This window comes from Pseudonaja textilis, chromosome 1 (genome assembly GCF_049901715.1).
Source record: "Pseudonaja textilis isolate UNSWEBS1 chromosome 1, rPseTex1.2, whole genome shotgun sequence".
NCBI classification, from domain to species: Eukaryota; Metazoa; Chordata; class Lepidosauria; order Squamata; family Elapidae; genus Pseudonaja; species Pseudonaja textilis.
In genome coordinates this window covers 330,588,528-330,610,747 of record NC_141990.1, presented here as the reverse complement: position 1 = coordinate 330,610,747, position 22,220 = coordinate 330,588,528, and the positions used below count along the sequence as shown (strand labels likewise).

The window sequence follows — 22,220 nt, the reverse complement described above, 5'->3', positions numbered from 1 at the left end:
TTCCTCCTCCTATTTTTCTCACAGCAGCAACCTGATGAGATAGGTGAGGCTGAGAGAAAGTGACTGGCCCAAGATCACATCTAGCCGACATTCGTGCCTAAGATGGTACTAGAACTCACAGTCTCCTGGTGATTGGCCCAAAGTCACCCAGCCAGCTTCCATGCCTAAGGCAGAACTAGAACTCCAGCCTCCTGGTTTCTAGGCCAGCACACTATACCAAACTGGTTTCTCATGAAAGTGAAATACCATCACAAAATGACCATTTATTCATTTATTATATTTTATTTATTTATATTTATTACATTTCTATATTTCCTGTCTACCCTAAGTCACTCTGAAGAGTTTACTACCACATCACAAAATAATCTAAACACATGGTTAAAAACACAATTAAAACAGAATTAAAAGAGAAAACCAAAGTTTAAAGAATTCAGGTTAACAAAGCGGAGAGAGTGTGTCCCCAAGCCAACCCCTATCCCCAGGGCTGCGTCATCTTTTTAGACTCCCCTGCTCATGGGCAGGACCAGGTCTTAAGCCCTCATCTGGAAAGCCAGAAGTATTGGGGCTTCTCTTGTTTCTGGGGATTAACATGCCCCAAAGTGTGGGGTAATAGCAGAGAAGGTCTCCTACCTCATAGGTAGCAAACATAGGTAATGTGAGACTTCCAGGTAATTACCTGGAAGGTAATCCAAATCAACAAAACAAACACAATGGTTATCAAGATAAACAACAACGAGGAGATAATATAATGGTGCCTGAAGACAATCCATTCCACCATATTACTATAATCATGATGAAGAAAATCACAGTGATGGTCTCACACAACCTGTAGGTCCCGTCTATGGTGTTCTGGAGAACGGGCATTGCAACAGGAAATGTCCAGGAGATAATTTTGGATCATCCTTGGTCATAGGAGTGTTGATGGAGCCAAGGTATCACTGGTCTGGAATAATGTAGACATCATCTACTGCTTCTGGGATAGGCCTCCCACTATAGTTGTAATATAATTCCTGAGTATTGGCGTAGACGGGCTGATGGCCTTCAGAAGAATCTCTGTTCTCAGCTTTCGATGGAGACCTGAGGGCCCAAAATCCCCCAAACAAAATAGATTATTATCATGCTCCCCCCTATGGAATCATTTTGATCCTATCATTTTTTTATCCAATACAGTATGTATTATTATTTTAAATTGTTTATTTTTCTTTGGGCAGGACCATTTTGAGGGCTTTTAGGGAAGCTGTTATAATAGCAAATGTATTTATTATGCAGCTGTAACTAAGCACAGGCTAGACATAGAATAAAAACTGCAATTAATATTAAAAACATAATACAAGGGGATGTTAAAATCACATTATGAAATAAGGAGTCTTTAGAGTAGTGTAGAACCTTTAAGATGTGTGGACTTCAAATCCCAGAATTCCCCAGCCAGCTTGGTGAAAAACATTAGCTCTAGATCAATGACTCATGATATAAAGAACTCAACTCCTTTACATTCAAATTAGTGAGTAATGCTAAACAAAACCAAAAACCACAGAATGACCAAGAAAATGAAGCTCTCTGTGAAGCCATTAATATTTTAAAATTAAAGAAAAGTTGAGTGTACAGCTCTTTGGAAAGATTCTTGTGAAATAACCACTATCAACCATTCAGTCTGTTTTCTTTTCTCTCTCTGACAAGTATCATAAAAACATTTTGGGGGCAATATGCTGATTCTGTACACTGCTTAGAGAGAGCTGTAAAGCATTGTGAAGTGGTATATAAGCCCAAGTGCTATTGCTATCTATCTATCTATCATCTATCTATCTATCATCTATCTATCTATCTATCTATCATCCATCCATCCATCCATCCATCCATCCATCTATCTATCTATCTCTATCATCACCATCTGTCTAGCTAGCTAGCTGAGGGGGGTGGGTGCCTTTTTGATGGATTCTGCCCATAAGCCTGGAAGATACACAGTATATTCCAACTTATCTCACCTTTAAGCTCCCTGCAGGACTAATTATTTTCCAAATTATCCTCCTTCCTCTCCTAATGACAAGAAATGCATTTTTATCCATTTTGAAACTTGCCATCTGCAATTCATCATGGAGAAATGTTTCACACATTTCCCAAAAAGTGGTAAGGTGCTTCACCCTCATTTAAAAATAATGGAGAGAGACGTTCAGGAAGCATTATGGTGTTCATGAAAAGCTAATTATTTCTTTACGTGTATATGGATTTCTTTTATTTGGTGTCTGCCTGTATTGGAATAGATGTTTCAGGTTTTGCAACAATGATTATTTATCCAATTTCTAACTGGCCATGTCACTGACACAGCAACTTTCAGTGGCTTATAATATAATAAAAATTTAAAGCTTTTCCATAAAACAGGGGTCTCCAAATTCCAAGCTGGAGGATTCTGGGAGTTGAAGTCTACAAGTCTTAAAGTTGCCAAGTTTGGAGACCTCTGCTGTGAAGCTTTAAAAATCTTGCTATGCACCCGAGTCTGGAGCACTAGATGCACTAAGGGCCCCACTTCCTGGCTATACCATTAACAGGCCAGATGCCTTGCTTTGTATATATTTCAAATTAGATGTTTTAATGTTTTTTACTGTTTTAATGCTTTTTACTGTTTTTGTTGCTTTAAGATGTTTGTAAGATTTTAATTGTAATACATGTTTTGCAATAAGAGCCGCCCAGAGTTGTTTTGCTGAGATGGGCCTCTGTAGAAGTCAAACAAACAAATGCTAAAAAATAAATAAAATTAGAAGAAAATTGAATAGAAAAGTTAAAAACCAAAACGTTGGGCAGCCTGGGGATCTTCTCCACCTGGTCGTCCACCCCCAATGTAGCAGTCCTCTGTTGAGGTCCCAGGCCAAATAACCAAGGGTTTTTTCCTGGGCCATGCCAGCCAAAATCCTTTGGCCTAAAGTAGGCCCTTTCCACTGAAACCAGTGGAGCAGGCTCCTCCAATCAGGGCCAGACGGTCCCTCGGATAACCTGGATCCATGCCAGGAAGGCCTAAATGATGCTAAGCCTCTTGTGTGATTTTAGTTGAAGGCATCTCAAGTGCTCTCACTGGAGGGATAGGCAATGGAGGAAACCCTTTTGGAAACAAAGTCTGTTTTTAAGATACGTTTTTGACATTTAGGACAGGGATAAAAATATCAGAGGCCCATTCGTTCAAATAAAAAAGCCCTATCTAGTCTAATATCTTAACTCCAAAAATGTATTGTCAGAAGAAGACTGTTCCTTTACATAAAAGTTCCATGACTAATAGTGTTTGACAGGCACACCCTAATTAATAAGAATTCTACCAAATCACATGTTTATGTTATATTATGTTATGTAGTTCTGTTTTGTTACGTTGTTATGCTAATGCTATGCTGTGCTATGTCAGAATAATTCCGCTATGTTAACATAACTCCGCAAACTCCACTGAAGATGTCACCTGGACTGATAATGAAACATTCAGAAACCAACCCACAAGAATGAACCTTCACCCCAGTGGTGGGATACAATTTTTTTTTACTACCATTTCTGTGGGCGTGGTTTGGTGGGCATGGCATGGTTTGATGGATGTGGCTTGGTGGGCATGGCAGGGGAAGGATACTGTAAAATCTCCATTCCCTCCCCACTTCTGGGGGAAGATTACTGCAAAATTCCCATTCTCTCCCCCATCCTACTAACCTGCTTTCCAGCTCCGTTCTCCTATGCAGGGCAACCAAAGAAGACCCAACCAATCAGCAAGGAGTTGGGAGGCAGAGAATAGATGGAGGCGGGGCCAGTCAGAGATGGTATTTGCTGGTTCTCCAAACTACACAAAATTTCCGCTATTGGTTCTCCAGAACTGGTCAGAAATTGCTGAATACCACCCCTGGTTTCACCCTCATCCTATACCTGAGCTACAGATATTCGCCACTATTGCAATGTTAGGTTATGTTAGTATTTTGTTTGCAACAGAGGCCAGTCTGCTGCTGCTGCTGCTGCATTGGCCATTTTTCTGCTTAAAGACAGTTCTCCGCATTCCACTTTTCCCAGCCTGTCTCAACCTCCAGATGCATTGGGACTGTACAGGACTGTAGCATCCCCATGATCACACGATCAAATTTTGGACTGTTGACAACTAGCATGTATTTATGACGGTTGCTGTGTCCCAAATCATGTGGTTCCCCTTTTGCGACTTTCTGATAAGCAAAGTCAATGGGGAAGCCAGATTCATTTGATAACCATGTTATTAATTTAACAACCACGGCGATTAACTTAACAACGGTGGCATGAAAGATTGGAAAGATTTGTAAAACGGGGCAAAGCTCACTTAGCAACTATCTTGCTTAGCAACAAAAATGTTGTGCTCAATTTTTGGTTGTAAGCCGAGGATTACCTGTAATGGCCATCCGTTATGGATGAAAAGAAAGGGGAAGCTGGCCCTAATTATTCAGGCAGCAGAAGGGACAGCCCAAAAATCCTCTGTGGTGGACTATTTTAAGCGCAACTGAAGAAGCACATTTCTGCCCAGGAAGTTGCTGCTGGGAATAAGGCATAGGGTTTCATTGGGGACTTTCTCCATTCCTTTTCCTGGCAATTACTCAAAACAGAGAAAAAGCGGGCAGGGAGGTGGGGAGGAAGAGAGAGAGGGAGAGATTGCCCAACCGGAAATTAGTTAAGAGAAAAAGCTGAGAAACCCATGACCTAGGGATGCTGGCACAGCTCAATGACTCTTTTAAAAAAAAGCTTTGTAAAAACGAAGGTTTGCAGTGGGCATTTCTAACCGTAATGGACTGTGAGAAGAACCTTTGGAGTCAGGAGGAAGAGCTGCAGCCAGGTCAGTTGTAGACCAAGGTCAATTGAGACATTGGAAAGAGTTCAGAGAAGAACAACAAAAATGATTAGGGGCCTAGAAGCTAAAACATTTGCAGGAACTGGGTCTGGTGAAAAGAAGGACCAGGGCTGACATCCAGAAGGCAAGACAAGAAACAATGGCTGGAAACTAACCAAGGAGAGAAGCAACGAAGGAGAAAATTCCTATCAGAAGTTGTGGGTGCTCCATCACTGGAGGCTTTTAAGAATAGACTGGGTAGTCATTGACCAGAAATAGTACAGGTCTCCTGTGAGAGAAAGGGCTGGACTAGATGACCTCCGAGGTCCCTTCCAACTCTGTTACGGTTACAGACAAGAGACATCTCAGCCAGGGGTGGGATTCAATTTTTTTAACAGCCGGTTCTGTGGGTGTGGCTTAGTTGGTAGGCATGGCTTGGTGGTCATGTGACTGGATGGGCGTGGCTTTCCCGCTCCGTTCTCCTGTGCAGGCAGAGAACAGATAGGGGAGGGACCAGTCAGAGGTGGTTTTTGCCAGTTCTCCAAACTACTCAAAATTTCTGCTACCGGTTCTCCAGAATTGGTCAGAACCTGCTGAATACCCCCTCTGCTTATGACTTTTTTCACAATTATAACCGTTTCAGTGTCCCCATGGTCACATGATCAAAATTCAGACCGTTGGCAACTGGCACGTGTTTATGACAGTCGTACTGCCCTGGGGTCATGTGATCACCATTTGTGACCTTCCCAGCTGTCTTCCATCAAACAAAATCAAGGGGGAAGCCAGATTTGCTTAATGATAAAATGATTCACTTAACAACTGTGACAAGAAAGGTCCTAAAACGGGGCAAAAAGACTCACTTAATAATGGAACTTAGCAATGGAACTTCTGGGCTCTATTGTGGTCATAAGTTGAGGACTGCCTGTAACTTATGACCAGCCCTTGCACTTAACCATGGTTGCAAGCACTCCCGTAGTCACCTGGGCTCTCACAACTTCCATTCACAATCTTCCCAGACAGCTTCCAACAAGCAAAGTCAGTGGAGAAAGCAGGATTCACATAAGGACTATGACAAAGAAGGTTGTAAAATTGAGCATGGACATGTGGTTACTCACTTAACAACCACGTAATTTAGCGACAGAATTTCCGGTCTCATCTACAGTCGTAACTCAAGGGGTTCCTGTAATACTGTGTGGTGCAATTTTTCAAACGGTCTACCTTTTCCTCGGGGAACCTGGCAACTTAATTTGAGTTGGTCTTGACACATTTTTGAGCTGACTTGACTACTGGAAGCTGTGGAAGGCTTTTCTGTTGACGGTGTAGTTTCCTCTCACACACATTTCCATCTCTCTAAAGCAGTGGTCGCCAAGTGGTGGGCTGGGGACCACTGGTGGTCTGCGGGAAAATTTTGGTGGTCTGCAGAGAAATGTCACCCCCAAAGCAATTAATCCAGGCTGCGTGGGAACACGAGGCTGCACCGCCCGCATGGCCTGCCGGAACACAAGGCTTGCATCCCTTGCATTACGAACAACATGAGGTAGTGAGGGGAGGGGGAAAGGGCAGATGGGGGGAACTTGCCCCACTCTCCCCACTCACCTCACTTGGCCACTGGGCTGCTTCTTTCCGCTTCTTCTGCTTTTGGCTGCACGCAAGGAAAGCAGCAAAAGTCTTTCTTCCTATCCCCCCAAACTCCACCAGAAATGAGTCTTTGGGACCCTGCAAGGCCTCCTGCTCCAAGAGGCTGTGCTGGCACAACAAGTCTCACAAAGACTAATTCCTGGTGGAGTTTGGGGAAGAGAAAGAAAGACTTCTGCTACTTTCCTTGCATGAAGCCAAAAGTCTCTCTCTCTCTCCCTCTCTCTCCCCCTGAGAATGGAGCTGGAGACGGTATCCTTCGATTCCAAATAAAGAATGATCGATCGGTAGGAAAACAGGGTGGGGAATTTTCCTGCAGACTTTTTGGGGGTTTTCCCAGGGTCTCTGCTGCTTTCTGCAGAGACCCTTGGAAAATGTCAACAAGCCACCATCAGTTAAAATTCATATTAGTGGTCTGTGGGATTTAAAATTATGAGTTTGGTGGTCCCTGAAGTCCAAAAGGTTGGTGACCCCTGATCTAAAGTTGGCTGGCTGTTTATACTTAGAGTAGCCTCAAAGGAGGAGGGTCCCTCCTCTTGTTGTTTTATGAGATTTAATGGAAACCCTGGAGAAATTAGGTTGCAGTCAACAGGGAGGCCAAGCACACAGACCAATTTTACTACAAACTTGAGTTACCTTAAAGGAGATTCTCCTCTCCCATCCCTACCCCCATCCTAGGAAATGCTGAAAACAAATTTTCTTTCAGCATACTAAGAATGTGGACTTTAGGAAGAGGGTGGATGATGTGCAGCACAACTTCAAGAGGGCTCCTTCCAGATGGATCCCTTTATTTTAGAAATAAATGGCATCACACAGCCAGTCTGCTTAGAACTTCCACTGATCCTTACAACCCAAGGATGTTTGTGTGTCTGTCTGTCTGTCTGCCTGTGTGTGTGTGTGTGTGTGTGTGTGCGTGCGTGTGTGAAATACTGTAGTCTACATGGTGACCACAACCACTACATGGTGACCACAACCACTACATGGTGACCAACAAGCAAAGTCTTGTCCTTTTTAACGTGTGTTGGGACCACTATCTTAATTTAACTTCCCCAGAAATTCTCAAACAATGCATTGCCACGAGTCTCTAAAACGATTCATAAAATTGTGCAACTCTGCCATTTATACAACAGATGATTTCATCGCACTTAGGGTGTGTCCAGAAATCAGTCCACGCTTATGTGAGTCTTTGAGATATAATGAACTTTGCTTATTACATTTACTTCCATAATTACATTTTAATCTAATGCATCCCCAGAGATTTCAAATTTGGACAGCGACCCATCACAAACTTGTACAAGCAATGCACAACACGGTTGTTTCGCCTACTTAATTCTGATCAGCCTTAAAAAAAAAAAAGATTGTATTCCCCACTAAATTGCTTGTAATCACTTAGAAAGTCACATGCCACATAGCTCTATTCAGCTGTCCATCTACCCACAACCTTCTTACGAATGGTGTGTTTATCCAATATTACACATAACTTTTGATATTGTGATAGTTAAAATTTTATCAAAAAAATGCAAAGTGACTTAAATGGCAGAAGCAGCAAAGGAGTGCATAGCCAGATCCTTTCCAGAGCCTTCCCTACCATCTCTGTCCTCAGCCCAAGACAAATCAGCAATTTCCCCCCTTTCTTCTGGATTTCACTCCCTTGTTTATCCTGCAGACTACACAGAGGAAAACAGTGCCTTTGTTACTGTTGTTAAGTTGAAACATTTCTATATTCTTTAGTAGGGGAGGACAACTAGTGGCTTGCCAAGTGTTGCTGAACTACAGTTCCCAGAAGCCTTAAGAAGTCTGAGGTAAATTGGAACTTGTTGGCTGGGTTCATACAACATCCTACATTAGACTGAAATGGGATATTTAATAATTTGTGGTTCTATAAACTGAGTGATCTACCAGGACCTGAAAAATCCAAAGGTGTAGCATCCAACCCATCATGTTCAGCATAGTCATATTATAATAGAATAACAGAGTTGGAAGGGACCTTGGAGGTCTTCTAGTCCAACCCCCTGCCTAGGCAGGAAATCCTACACCACTACACTACAAATGGTTATCCAAGATCTTTTTAAAAACTTCCAGTGTTGGAGCATTCACAACTTCTAGAGGCAAGTTGTTCCACTGATTAATTGCTCTAACTTGTTTGGGCAAAGCATGCTACAGGGTTGCAGTACTGGGTTAAAGTAATTTAGTTTGAGAATGTAATTGTTGTGTGAAACTAGCCCTGGAGGATCATGGGTTCTCAACTCCTGTCCTTGCCCCCTCCCTTCTATTCTAGCAGAAACTACAGTCTCTTTCAGTTCCTCCATCCTTAAGCCAATTGTTCTACCATCTGTCCTTTTATTGCTTTTTACTGGGCTCTTGGTTTTCATTTCTGTTTTTAATTCGATTGACCCCACTACAGTAAAACAAACCCAGAGAAGGAAAGTCATCTCCTGTTCTAAAAACAAGGTGTGCTTATACGTCCTCTTTTGCCTTGATATGTCTCTTAACTCAATTAATCTCATTCAGATTATGTTTATGGGCATTTGGAGATTTGGGGACATTTGGGGAAATTGACCAATCACTCAACAGGAAGAGGAAAGAGACTCTTGGATTAGAGAAGACGACATGAAAGTCAGTTAGATGGGGTTACTGGCCATGATATTTTGGATTATAAATCCCACAATCCAAAGGTGATATTCAACGGGTTCTGACCAGTTCTGGAGAACCGGTAGTGAAAATTTTGAGTAGTTCGGAGAACTGGCAAATACCATTTCTGACTGGCCCCACCTCCATCTCTTCTCTGCCAGCCATGAAATCCCAGCTGATCGGCTGGGTCTCCTTTTGTTGCCCTGCACAGGAGAACGGAGCTGGAAAGCAGGTTAATCGGGTGGGGAGGGAATGGGAATTTTGCAGTATCCTTCCCCTGGGGTGGGGAGGGAATGGAGATTTTACAGTATCCTTCCCCCTGCCATGCCTACCAAGCCACTCCCACCCAGCCATGTCACGCCCACCAAGCCACACCCACGGAACCTGTAGTTAAAAATATTGAATCCCACCACTGCCACAATCTCCTCCCCACAGGACAAACTAACCGGAGCAGATGAGGATTCACATCCAAAACATAAAAAAGGCCCCAAATTCCTTATTCCCATTACCCATATGAACTGGGTAATCTAGACCAGTGATTCTAAACCTCAACAACATTAAGACATGTGGACTTCAACTCACAGAATTCCCCAGCCAGTATGCTGGGGAATTCTGGGAGATGAAGTCCATCTATCTTTAAACTGCTGAGATTGAGAAATACTGATTTACGTTATGCAAGTTTGTAAATTTCCTCAAGACCTTGCTTTGAAATGCAGAGTTGAATGACCACTAACTGAGGGAGTTTAAAACAAAACAAAACTACAGATCATGAAAAATGGGAGAATATGGCTACTCTGCTATAGCAGATTGTTGGGGGGTGAAAATGGGAATTGCCATGAATTAAGAAACCCAGCAAATTTATTGCAGTCTTGTACTTTTTGAAAAAGAGTGATTTCCTGTGGTCACATAGGCATTTCCGGAAGCTCGAGAAATAACTCTCTAATTTACCGTATTCAAAGTTCTCAATTCTGCCCATTGTGAGAATTTCAATCTTTAAACAAATTTTGCGGTCCATCTTGACCAGGTTAGTAAGTCAATGCAACATGGTGAATTTGTTTACAAAGGTTTATTTTTTAACTAAACCAAAACCAGAAAGCAGACAGTTAAATAGAGGAGACCCCCGCGCGCTATCCATCTGTGCATGCGTGTGCGATCCCTCCATGCGCCGAGCTTCTCTGAGCATGCGCATGCGACCCCCAGCACATACTGCGCACCTCTGCACATGGGCACGTGTCTCCCGCCCACACGCCACCACGCATGCGCACCAGATACCCGACAATTAGCTGTCAGGCAGCAGCACACGCACATGCGCAGTGGGGCTCTTCCAGGTGAGCTCTCATGTGCCGGGGGAAATGGCTCTGCATGCCACTTCCGGCATGCGTGCCATAGGTTCCTCATCATGAGTATAACCAATTGCAGGATCTCCATGATCATGGATTCAGGCACTTGGCCACTAGCAAGGGTGGGATTCAAATTTTTTAACAACCGGTTCTGTGGGTCTACATTGGTGGGTGTGGCTTGGTGTTCATGTTATTGGCTGGGCGTGGCCAACTCAATATCACTAACATCGAGGCACGCATCTCCTCGCCTGGCCTCTCATGACTGTGGGGATGCTGCAACAGTCGTAAGTGTGAAAGGGGGTCATAAGTCACTTTTTCAGTGCCATTGTAACTTTGAATGGTCACTCCACACAAGCAAAGTACCAGCAAAGGAGGGGGGAAAAACGCCAGAGCAGTTCCTGAGACAGGAAGTCTAGTCCTGCCAAGAATGTAATAAGGGTTAACAGAGAGGCAGTTTTTGTAAGCAACACCAGAATGTTTCCTTCCTGCCTTCCTTACAGGATTAGGCCAGTAATTTCTTCTAACAACCACTTCTCCAAACTGCTTAGAATGTTAACAACCGGTTCTAGAGAATAGGGGCAAACTGGTAGAATCCCACCCCTGGCCACTAGCATGTATTTATGACATTTGCACTATCCCTGTGTCATGTGATAACCTTCCCATCCAGCTTCTGATAAGCAAAGTCAACGGTGGAAGTCCGATTCATTTAATGACTGCATCATTCACTGATGAGGACTATCTCTATTTGCCTCTTGTCTTCTCTTTTTGTGCTATGAAAAGGCAAGCTTGTCGTCTCACATCAAGATTGTACTAAGATACTTTAATGAGATGTTTTACCATTATTTGTGCATCAATAAGATGCAAAACACACACACACACAAAATGATGATGCAGTTATATGCATCCTCAAATTACCACTGCCTTTTTGTAGTGTTTTATCTAGGCACCCATAGGGAATATTAGGAATTGCAAATTAACTGAAAAAAAATGGAGCAAACTATAAGTATGCACAATCTATTTCTGAAATGAAAATTCAAACTTCCCTTATGTAAACGGGAATTCAGAAAGGGGGAAGTTCAGGTTAAAACAGTACTTCAATTGCTATGATCTGAGCCTTGATGAAAAGCAATTTAAAATAAAACAAAACCACCGCCTATCCTTTTATTCCTCATGGTGTTTTCAGATTTCAAAGCAGAATTAGGCCACCGTTTATGCTGAAGTCACAACACACAAGTCAAGCAACAGTTGTATATGACCCAGAATCGTAGATAGCTTTAGATTAAATGACCAAAAGGGTGTCATTCTGGATCACTCGGAAAGTAACTAAGGAGCAAAAGAGAAGTTCAATTCCAGTTCTCTGACAGACAGGGAACTGAGCTGCTTTTAACAGACTCTTTTCTTTTTCTTTTACATTTTTAAACATTCTGGGGGCAGCTGACTGGACCATGAGGCAGGTATAGAAGTCCCCTTTTATTTCTTCTGTACAACTTGAAAGAGTTGTGAAAACAAAGTTGTGTGCTTTGACTTTAGGGATATTTTGGGTCTCTATGTTGCATATGTTTGGGGAAGACAGATTGGTTTAATGCAGCCCTTTTCAATTTTGGCAGCTTTAAGCTATCTGGGGAATTCTTAACATGGCCAAGGTTAAAAAAAACAACACTGGTTTAAAGTCTTGTAAGTTTAATAAACTTATTTTGCTCCTAAAAATGTAATTGTAGTGTTTATATTGGGTACATATTGCTTTGTGAGATGAAACACATATTTTTCACCCTTCTAAAAGAGCACCTATTGTTTCTTAAGAGCCCAATAGGTGCAGAAGGAATACAGAAAAGTACCTCTTCTGTGACCCACAGACAGTCCCAGAATTGTTTGAAGAATTTGGCAGCTTCTTTCTTTTGGCGGAAGGAGCATTGGGGATCTTGGAGAGCTTTTATGGGCAAAAAATCCTAGAATCACAGACAGTTAGGATTGGGTGAGATTTTGGAGACCATCTAATTCAGGGTGTCAAACTCAAGGCCCGTGGGGCCAGCCTGGAAATATCAAAGGACTGTCCTGCGGTGCCTCTGGTGGCCAAAATGGACTGCAGAGTGGGGGCCTGCAGCTCTCCTGTGGCCCGTTTTTGGCCTCCATGGCAGAGGTGGCCTTCAGCAGGTTCTGACCAATTCTGGTAGCGGAAATTTTGAGTAGTTTGGAGAACCAGCAAATACCACCTCTGACTGGCCCTGCCCACATCTATCCTCTGCCTCCCGAGTCCCAGCTGATCAGCTGAGTCTTCTTTTGTTGCCCTGCACAGGAGAATGGAGCTGGAAAGCAGGTTAGTGGGGTGGGGAGGGAATGGGGATTTTACAGTATCCTTCCCCTGCCATGCCCACCAAGCCACACCACACCCATCAAGCCACACCCACAGAACCGGTAGTAAAAAAATTTGAATCACACCACTGGTGTTAATATAATATACGAAATACTAATGCTCTGATGGTCATTTTGAAAAATCCTTTCTTAGTGATCACCTAGAAGCCAAGAGGAACATAAGTGCCAAATTTCAAGTTTGTAGGCTTTACAGTTCTGGAGATTTTGTGATGATGCATGAGTGGTATTTCGCTTTTATATATATACATTATACAGATAGTTCTCAATTTACAACAGTTCATTTAGTGACTGTTTGAAGTTACAACAGCACTTGAAAAAGTGACTTATGACCATTTCCCCCCACTTATGATCATTGCAGCATCCCCATGGTCATGTGATTTACATTCGGGTGTTTGATAACTGGTTCATATTTATGATGCTTGCAGTGTCCTGGGGGTCCTGTGATAACCTTTTGTAACCTTCTGACAAGCAAAATCAATCGAAAAGCCAGATTCACTGAACAACGGTGTTGCTAATTTAACAACTGCAGTGACTTAACAAATGGGGCAAGAAAAGTCGTAAAATGGAGCAAAATTCACTTAATAAATTTCTCACTTAGCGACATAAATTTTGGTCTCAGTTGTGGTTGTAGGTCGAGGACCACCTATGCTATATTATATATAATAGCAATAAGACTTATATACCGCTTTATAGTGCTTTCCAGCCCTCCCTAAGCGGTTTACAGAGTCAGCCTATTGCCCCCAACAATCTGGGTCCTCATTTTGCCCATCTCGGAAGGAGGGAAGGCTGAATCAACCTTGAGCCTGGTGAGATTTGAACTGCCAAATTTCAGGCAGCCAGCAGTCAGCAGAAAGAGTTTGCAGTACTGCACTCTAACCACTGCCATCGAGGCTCTATTTATATATAATGTGGGTGGGGGTGGATGGGTGGATGGAGAGAGAGAGAGAGAGAGAAAGAGAGAGAGATGTTCTATGCCACCCAAGAGAATTGGACATGCCTGCTCTCAACTATTCTGCTCCAACTTCTTCCTTAATGCCCTGCACATCCTGGTAGGTAGCTACTGGGCCTCCCTACAGTCTTGTTTTCTCCAGGATAAACATATCCAACTCTTCCAACCATTTTTCATGTATTTTCTTTCCCACCCTCTTATCGGCTTCGTTGTTATCCTTTGGTCACACTCTTGTTTGTTAGCATCCTTTCTAAACTTTAGGGCTAAAATTGGACACAATATTCTAGATACAGTCTGGCCAAGCCAGAATAGAGAAGAACAATTAAATACATTCAAGCTGCTTAAGGCATCTACTTCACTTTTTAAAGCTCTGAAAACCTGGGCCCAAATGGGCCATGATGATCCCCCCACCTCCATCCTATTTGGACGGCATCCCTCTGCGAGCACCAAGCAAAGCAATGAGGTGTTGTTGTTTTTTTAGTTTGACGCTGACGTAATGTGCTTTCCCAAGAAATGATGCCTCCCAATTGCTCACCTTTTGGCGGTAGTCTCCTTCCGGCTCTGGTGGTTGCCCTGCCTGGTTTTCATTTTGCCCACTTTGCCCTTGGGTTGGTCATTGAAGACGTTCTCATAGTCTTTGTGGATGCCCATGTCCTGAAATGTGTTCCCTGGCGAATGTAAGCGGCTGATGTACCTTGACTGCCCAGAAGTGCCTTCAGATGTGTTGGAAGGTCGTTTTTCTTGGTCGACTGGGGCCCTTTTCTTCCACCAGATTACAAGGACAACCAGGATGGCCAACAGAAGCAGAATCAAAATTGCTATGGTGATGGCAACATAGACAGAATACCCAGTTATGACATGGCACTTGTTCTCATAGTAATCAGTTACATTATCCAGTCTTTCAGAAGTGAAGCACTGGCATTTGATGCCGCGATCTGAGCAGTTGTAGCAATAATTCAAAAGGCCATCAGCCACGTTGCAGTGACAGTCCACGCGGAGCTCCTTCAAGCAGTGATGGAAGTTTTCAATGGATAGAGAGCTAAGCTGGTTCTTCTCCAAACTCAGGACCTTCAGTTTGGGTGTTTTGTCAAAGAAGTCGGAAGGAAGGCTCTTCAGTTTATTATTGTGAAGGAACAATGATTCCAGGTTTTTTCCAGACTTCAATTCTGATAAGGTTGTGATGTTGTTATTGGACAGATCCAGCTCTTTCACTTGTTTCCACACACTGAAATTGACTTTGGGGAAAGGAAACCCACCACTGTAATTCAGGCATGGCGTGTCATTGAAGTATTTAAAATAGGTCCTGGGACATGCAGCATCCACATGAGAGCCAAGGGAAGAAAACAGCAGAGTGGCGAGCAGGCCCCACATCCTACAGTACATAAAAGGCAGATTGGAGGGATGTATGTAGCAAATGGCTGAATCTATCCATTCTAATCCACCCTAATTCCCATGTTTTACAAATTTACTGTTGTAATTTCCTCTCTTTTTTCTCATTTATGCAATTCTGCTAAACCCGACAGCCTTTTACAAAAGTTAGCACCCCAGTTTTTTTGCCCAGCATCTCAAAATGTATGCATGTTAGTTTTGTGCTGATGTTTACAGATTTCCCTCCCCCTGCCCTCATACAAAATAATTTCCCAATATAATGCTTTTTTGAATGATACTATATGAATTTTCACTCTTTTTTTAAAAAAAGTGTCACAATATTTTAAAAAAGTACTGTACACAATTTGAACAATATCAGTTTGAACAATATCTCACAATTTGAACAATATCTTCATGCTTTGGTTTAAAAAAAATGAAAAATGAATTTTTATCTAAATCCTTCTCCTAAATTTCTTACCAACCTCAACAATAACATGGCAAAAAGGCTAGATCCTTCTGCATTGTGGTTTTGATTTGGTAGCCAAGGAACCCTGTTGAATACAGAAACTCCATTTTGCTATTAATGTCAGGAAACAAATATTATAACTTCTAAATGAAATTTACACCTTCAAATCAGTCTTGATTCCTGGCAATTATCTGGGCATGTTCTTGCAGTTTTTGGAAGTAGTTTGCTATTGCTTCTTTCCTGGGGCTGAAAGAGAGGGATTGGCCCAAAGTGAGCTTTGCATCTAAGCCAGAACTATACCAACTGACTCTCTTACTAAAACTTTATTAATCTAGATCATAATAGCAGAATCTTGAAAGTCCCCTCTCCATCTTATACTAAAGATTCAAGGCAGGGCAATCTGGAGTGTGTTTCTCACACTTTTCTTTATTCCTGGGCATTCATGTTTCATTAACAATTTTATTACCAACAAAGCCATCTCTGTTCACGTGCACAGTCATGTCCAAAAGACACACATTGGCCTCTCCTTCACTGTGAACCATCTAGCATCACTTTTACTAATGAACAACTTACAAATTGACATTTTAGAAAAAACAATTACTACCAACCTGCCTTCCATTGAGGACCTGTATACTGCATGAGTCAAAAAGAGGGCTGTGAAAATATTTACAGACCCCTCATATCCTGGACATAAACTGTTTCAACTCCTTCCCTCAAAACGACACTAAAGGGCATTACACACAGAACAATTGGGCACAAGGACAGTTTTTTCCCAAACGCCATCACTCTGCTAAACAAATAATTCCCTCAACACTGTCAAATTATTTACTAAGTCTGCATTACTATTACTATTAATCCTCCCATCCTTCCTTTCACCTATCTCCTCCCGCTTATGACTGTATGACTGTAACCTTGTTGCTTGTATCCTAACGATGTTTATTGACTGTTTCCCAGTATGATTTGATTGCTTATTGTACCTTATGACTATCATTAAATGTTGTACTTTATGATTCTTGACTCTTGACGAATGTATCTTTTCTTTCATGTACACTGAGAGCATTTGTACCAAGACAAATTCCTTGCGTGTCCAATCACATTTGGCCAATAAAGAATTCTATTCTATTTTGTTGACAGAAACATTTCTGCCTTCAGAAACAGATCAAGGGGTTAGACTAAGAGAGAAAGATCCAAGTTCCCACTAAGCCACAAATATCACAATTGACTCTAGGGTCAGTTACTACTTCGGTAACTCATATTACCTCACAAGTTTGTTGAAGGATATTGGGGGGGCGGGGAGGAATTAATTAAATAAGCTGCCTGGAGTGGTGCTTAATATCTGAACTCAGACCAGAGAGACCCAACTTCAAACCTTTCCTCAACCATGGAAACTCATTGGCTACTTCTCTCACCATAACTTACCTTACAAAACTGTTGTGGAAATAAGTTTGAAGCTCCTTTATGGGAAAATAGAGTCAAGCACTAACATCCACAATGCAGACTGGATGGTTGAGAGGTGATTTATACACATATTCAATCAACCGTATATCCTACTTTTCTTCTAAGACCTCAAGTTGATAGTGGTAGTTTTAATTTCATAACAATCCTATCAATTACAGCAGGTTGATACGGTAGGGTCTCCTGCTTGGGCAAGGGTTGGACTAGATGACCTACAAGGTCCCTTCCAACTCTGATTATCTGTTATATCTGTTATCTGAGAGATAGTGAGCGACCCTAAGTCACCCATTAAGCTTGAAAGGTTGAGAGTGGAGTGGAATCTATTCCGGTGTAGCTTTTAAAACTGCAGTCAACCAGTTCTGTTGTTTTGCTTTCCCGTTCTCTTCTTTTGTACAGTAACTGCACTCCCATTTTGTCCCCAGCAGTTTATTCCAGCTACTACCTGAGGAAGGCTTTTAAAGACACTAGTCCACAAGGTATATGGGACTTATTTAAACCGCTCCCCAAAAAAACACTTCTCACACCATACCTTAAAGTCTTCAAGAGGTCTTCTCAGCTTTGCTCTCTTGCACTGTTGGCATTGCTTGTGAAGGAAAAAAAAAAGGAACTAGCAAAAGTTCCCTCTTTCAAGAATCCGTGAAGGGTGGGAGGAAAGAAACGGAAGTGCCAGGGGGGAAGGCCCAGTTTCTCAACCTCCTGAAAAGTCAGCATAGAAAGGCATCTGCCACTGTCAAGGGGCTGAGCTTACATTTTGGGGTTCGATCCCACCTTTGCAAACAAGTTCTTTAAAATATGAATTGGTCCTTTGGAAGTGAGCAGCTTCAGAACAGAAGCCAGGAAAAAACAAGGATGGAACCTTGAGAGATGAAAGGGACAGGGACAGGATGCAGCCAGGACACATTGGGGGTGGGGGCCAAGGAGCACCCAAATTTGGGGCAGCCCAATGTCAGGCCCAATCCACAGGGAGACTAACTGTATGATGGGGGAGGGGAGAACTGTATGATGCAGTGTGACTCATTGTACCTGGGAATTTCCTCCTACCAGTCAGCTGTTAGAGAGGTTACTGTTAAACACGATTTTAGCTTTCTTCTAAAAGAGCATTAAACCTGTCTGTCAAGGTTCCGACGAATGAAACCAAACAATTCAGCCACTCTGAGGCTTTTTACTTTCTCAAAGAACTGTTTTATTGAGTACATCATCTCATCATGATTGAAAACAAAACTAGCTCTGATTAGTTCCCGTGCTTTCAGTATAATTAAAGAATGGACAACTCCAGAGGTGGTATTCAGCAGGTTCTGATCAGATCTGGAGTAGAACTGATAGCATTTCGGTAGCAGAGATTTTGAGTAGTTTGGAAAACCGGCAAATCCCACCTCTGACTGGAGATTTTACAGTATTCTTCCCCTGCCATGCCCACCAAGCCACGCCCACAGAACCAGTAGTAAAAAAAATTTGAATCCCACCACTGGATAACTCCTTCCCTCACTGTCACAGGTCACATTGTCCAATTAGGTGTCTCCTTGAGAGTCTCTTCCCATCTCTGGCCAGTACCTGTTGGGATGACCTTGGTTCCCATGGGATAGTAGATTGTTTTGTCTGGTCTGCATTCCAGCCTCTCCCCACTCCCAAACTGGGTGGCAGCCTGAGAAACAGAAAGATTGCTGCGACAGGCCTAATCCCTTTCGAAATTGACACCGTCTTGAAAAATATATTGGCGTGATACATGTAGTCCTCACTTAGTTACCACTCGTTCTGTGACCACATGAAGTGAAGGAAGTGCCAAACAAAGTTGGCCCCCAAAGTTGTGACCGTCTCAGTATCCCCATAGTCACAGGTAATTGCCATTTGGGCACTTGGTGGCTAAAACTCATTTATGATAGATGCAGCATTCCACAGTCGTGTGATTGCCATTTGTGACCTTCACTGCCAGCTTCTGACAAGTAAAGTCAGTGGGGAAGCCTTCAGGAAATCACAAGTCACAGTCAGTACCTGGCACTTAACGACTGTGCACCATGCACTTAAAGACTGCAGCTGGAACTGCCAGAATTGCCGTTGTAAATCCACATGATCATGTGAGTATTTTGTTTTATGACTAGTGATGGAGTTTCCAGTCCCAATTATGGTCGCTAACTGAGGACGACCGATAACTGAGAGGATGGTACAATATTGCCACGAAGCAGGAATCTCTCTGCAGCTCCAACGCACCACCTCCCACCATGCCTGTCACCTATTTTAAGCATGGTTTCCTCTTTTGGGGGGTTTCTGGCCAAGCAAAAGTGGGAACTCTGAATGCTGTGCAGGTGTTCTTTCCATCTTTATTTCCTAGTATGCCTCATAGCTTCATTTGAACAATGTGGAGGTGGTTCCTCCTTCGTGCTTAGCACTTGCTCCTTGGCTAAGCTTTCAAACAGCAAGGGAGCACTTCTTCTAGGTAACTTCCCATTTTCCAGAAAACCACTGAGAAAAAACAGAAGCATCAGCCATAATTGTGCTTGAATACTAAGAGATAAGCTTCACATCCCACTGCGTTAACAGAACAACAGAGTTGGAAGATACCTGGAGGTCTTCTAGTCCACCCCCTGCTCAAGCAGGAGAGGCTGTATCAGTGGTGGCTAACCTTTTTGGGCTCCTGTGCCGAAAATTATGCGCACACTTGTATGCGCGCACTCACATGCCAGTACACAGAGGGCAATGCACGCGGGGGGCCCACGCCCCCTGCGCATGTGTGCCAATCCTCCCCACGCCCCCTTACCTGCACTGTACATGCATGAGCCTCCCAGCTGATTTTTGGCCCGTTTGAGGCCTTTTTTGGCCTCCCAGAAGTTCGAGGGAAGCCTCTGCAGCCTTTGGAGGCAGAAAAATGGGCCCGTTTTGTCACTTCCGCTACTTGGGGCTCGCGTGCCCGCACAAATGGCTCTGTGTGCCACCTGTGGCATGTGTGCCATAGGTTTGCTATCATGGCCCTATATCATTTCAGACAACTTCTGGAGGCAACTGGTTCCACTGTCAGGAAATTTCTCCTCAGTTCTAGGTTGTTATAATTCAGACTGAAGTTTGCATTTCTCAGCTACAATATAAATGCTGGGAAGATCAAAAAGAAATATGTTTGCTTTTAATCCAGGTAGACCAAATCTTCCAAACCTGTCAGAGATAATTAAAACACGTGCTGAGTAGGAAAAGTTGATCAACAGGAAGTAGATGCAAACTTGAACTGAAAGGACAGGGACACATCATAATTCCAAAATTGCAAGAGAGAGGAAGAATTCGTGTTTAGTAATGTTTTCTTGGCTCTGTAGAACTATTCTGCAAGACTGCAATTTATCCCTTAAATTCGGCATAGCTGAGTTGCTAAGCTCTATTTTTATCCAGGATTCTAGTTTGAGGGAGCTATACAGCAGGCAGAAGAAATTCTTCAAATTATTTATGGAGTTCTACCACCAGATACAATGTGCAGTGGTTAAGACATCAGGCTAGAAACTGGGACACTGTCAATTCTAGTCCTGCCTTGTGCATGAAACCAGCTGGGTGACCTTGGACCAGTCACTTTCTCTCAGCCCTAGGAAGGAGGCAATGGCAAACTACTTCTGAAAAACTTTGCCAAGAAATCTAGGACACAATTGAATGGAAAATAAAAATTCCACAAGGGAATAAAAGAATGGCTGTAGCCATACCAAACATTAATCCCAAATGCAATTTGCGGGAGGGTGGAGCTGGCATCGCAACGATATGGCATGCGATATTGGAGATCTGAGATCGCAGCTGATATCTTTGCTCCTGGACGGTCCAAGTGAATCTAAACCGTCCCGAAGAGACGGTGAATGCAAAGAGCGCATCCTGTCGATCCCAGGGATACCACAAAGTCCCTGGTAGATCCAGGAGAATCTCTTTTTGCCAGCGGCAAAGAGGCAGCCATTAAAGCTGCTGAAGTTGGGACAGCTCCAAAATGAAAGAGAACGGAAAGAGAGAGTGTGCCAGTTTGGTGAGAACTTTTTCTTTATTTTAAGACTTGAAAGGACACCCTAAGGGAAAGAATGAATCTGTAAAAGTTTTGACAGAAGTGATTAAGCGGCAATTTTAAACAGGAATGTCAAAGTAATTTTTTTTTTTCTCATTGCTGAATTTTCTGCACATGATCTTATATTTTGAAACTGGACTGGTTTTTTTTCTTCTTTTTATATATTCTTCTCTCCTTTTTGATTTTATAATATTTTAAGCCAGAGACTCCCTTTTAGTTATTTTTTAAATACCTTTTTCTTTTTTCTTTTTAATTAATTCTTATTATATTTTGCTTGGAAAACGAGGGGGAAAGTGAAAGCTAAAGAAACTTTGTAACACTGCCAACTAGAGGCTTGGAAATATTCTATTTTTCTTTTGACCAGACAAAGCTGAGAAAGAATTGAGACTTTGTTTCAAGGATATTGCCTGCTTGATAAGATAGAGGGAAGAGCACGGGAGAGTATTATTACAGGTGCTCTTCTGGGTTTCTATCAACAGCTGGAGTCTGGTGTTGAAGCTTAGGAAAAGAAAAGGTGGTAAGTCTTTGGAGAAGAGAGTTATAACAAGAGCCTTGGATAATCAAACAAAGTGCAGTGTGGTCTTTTTATTCTTTTTAAGCTGTGCTACCCCTCCTCATCAGTTTACCTTTTTTTTGCAATAGTTATTTGGATTTTTGGCTCTCTGGAACTTTGTTTTTATTTATTTATTTTTCTTGTCTTTGAAAGTTAAATTTCTACGTCTGCTTTTTATTTTAAAGGAAAAGCTTTAGTATTAATGCTTCCCTTCCTTTTCTTTTTAAGGGAGTAGCCTTTTTCTTCTCTTTCCCTTCCTGGTATTTTTGTCTTTCCATCTATCTTCAATATTGGTTTTTTTTCTTTTTCTTTTTCTTTTGGTTTATTTTTATGCATACTTTTATATTTGAGACCTCTTAATTGGATTAAGGTGTTGAAGGACCTGAAGAATTTTTTCTTTCTTTTTTAGCCTTTTTCTTCATTTTTTCACCTTTTTTAGGATTTTACAACTTTTTCTTTTTTGTGTGTGTTCATGGTGTGTTTATGGTCTTTTCCTTCATTTTTAAATTTTTACTGTCATCTAACAAACCAATTGGATTAAGGTCTAGAAGAACCTGAAGATTTTAAACTCCCCAAAATGAGTAGGAAATTAACAGCTCCTGGTTCTTCAACTTCCACTTCTTCCTCTCCACTA

At 42.3% G+C, this 22,220-nt stretch overlaps 1 protein-coding gene across 1 annotated transcript; it reads right to left on the bottom strand.

The window, feature by feature from the left end:
- Positions 1–256: 256 nt before the first annotated feature.
- On the bottom strand, positions 257–17,677 carry LRRC25 (leucine rich repeat containing 25). Its single transcript, XM_026698905.2, has 3 exons — positions 17,548–17,677; positions 14,265–15,101; positions 257–1,077 (listed from the first exon to the last, which is right to left on the bottom strand). The coding sequence occupies exons 2-3, from the start codon at positions 15,098–15,100 to the stop codon at positions 936–938; spliced, it is 978 nt and encodes a 325-aa protein (XP_026554690.1). The 5' UTR covers position 15,101; positions 17,548–17,677; the 3' UTR covers positions 257–935.
- Positions 17,678–22,220: the final 4,543 nt, after the last annotated feature.

What these genes read in the sequence shown, in the direction of transcription:
- LRRC25 (XM_026698905.2), bottom strand. Translation starts at nt 15,100, where the DNA reads ATGTGGGGCCTGCTCGCCACTCTGCTGTTTTCTTCCCTTGGCTCTCAT. An exon ending in AAGGAGACTACCGCCAAAAG is followed by an intron (nt 1,078 to 14,264) that starts GTGAGCAATTGG and finishes TTGGGCCCTCAG; the next exon opens with GTCTCCATCGAAAGCTGAGA.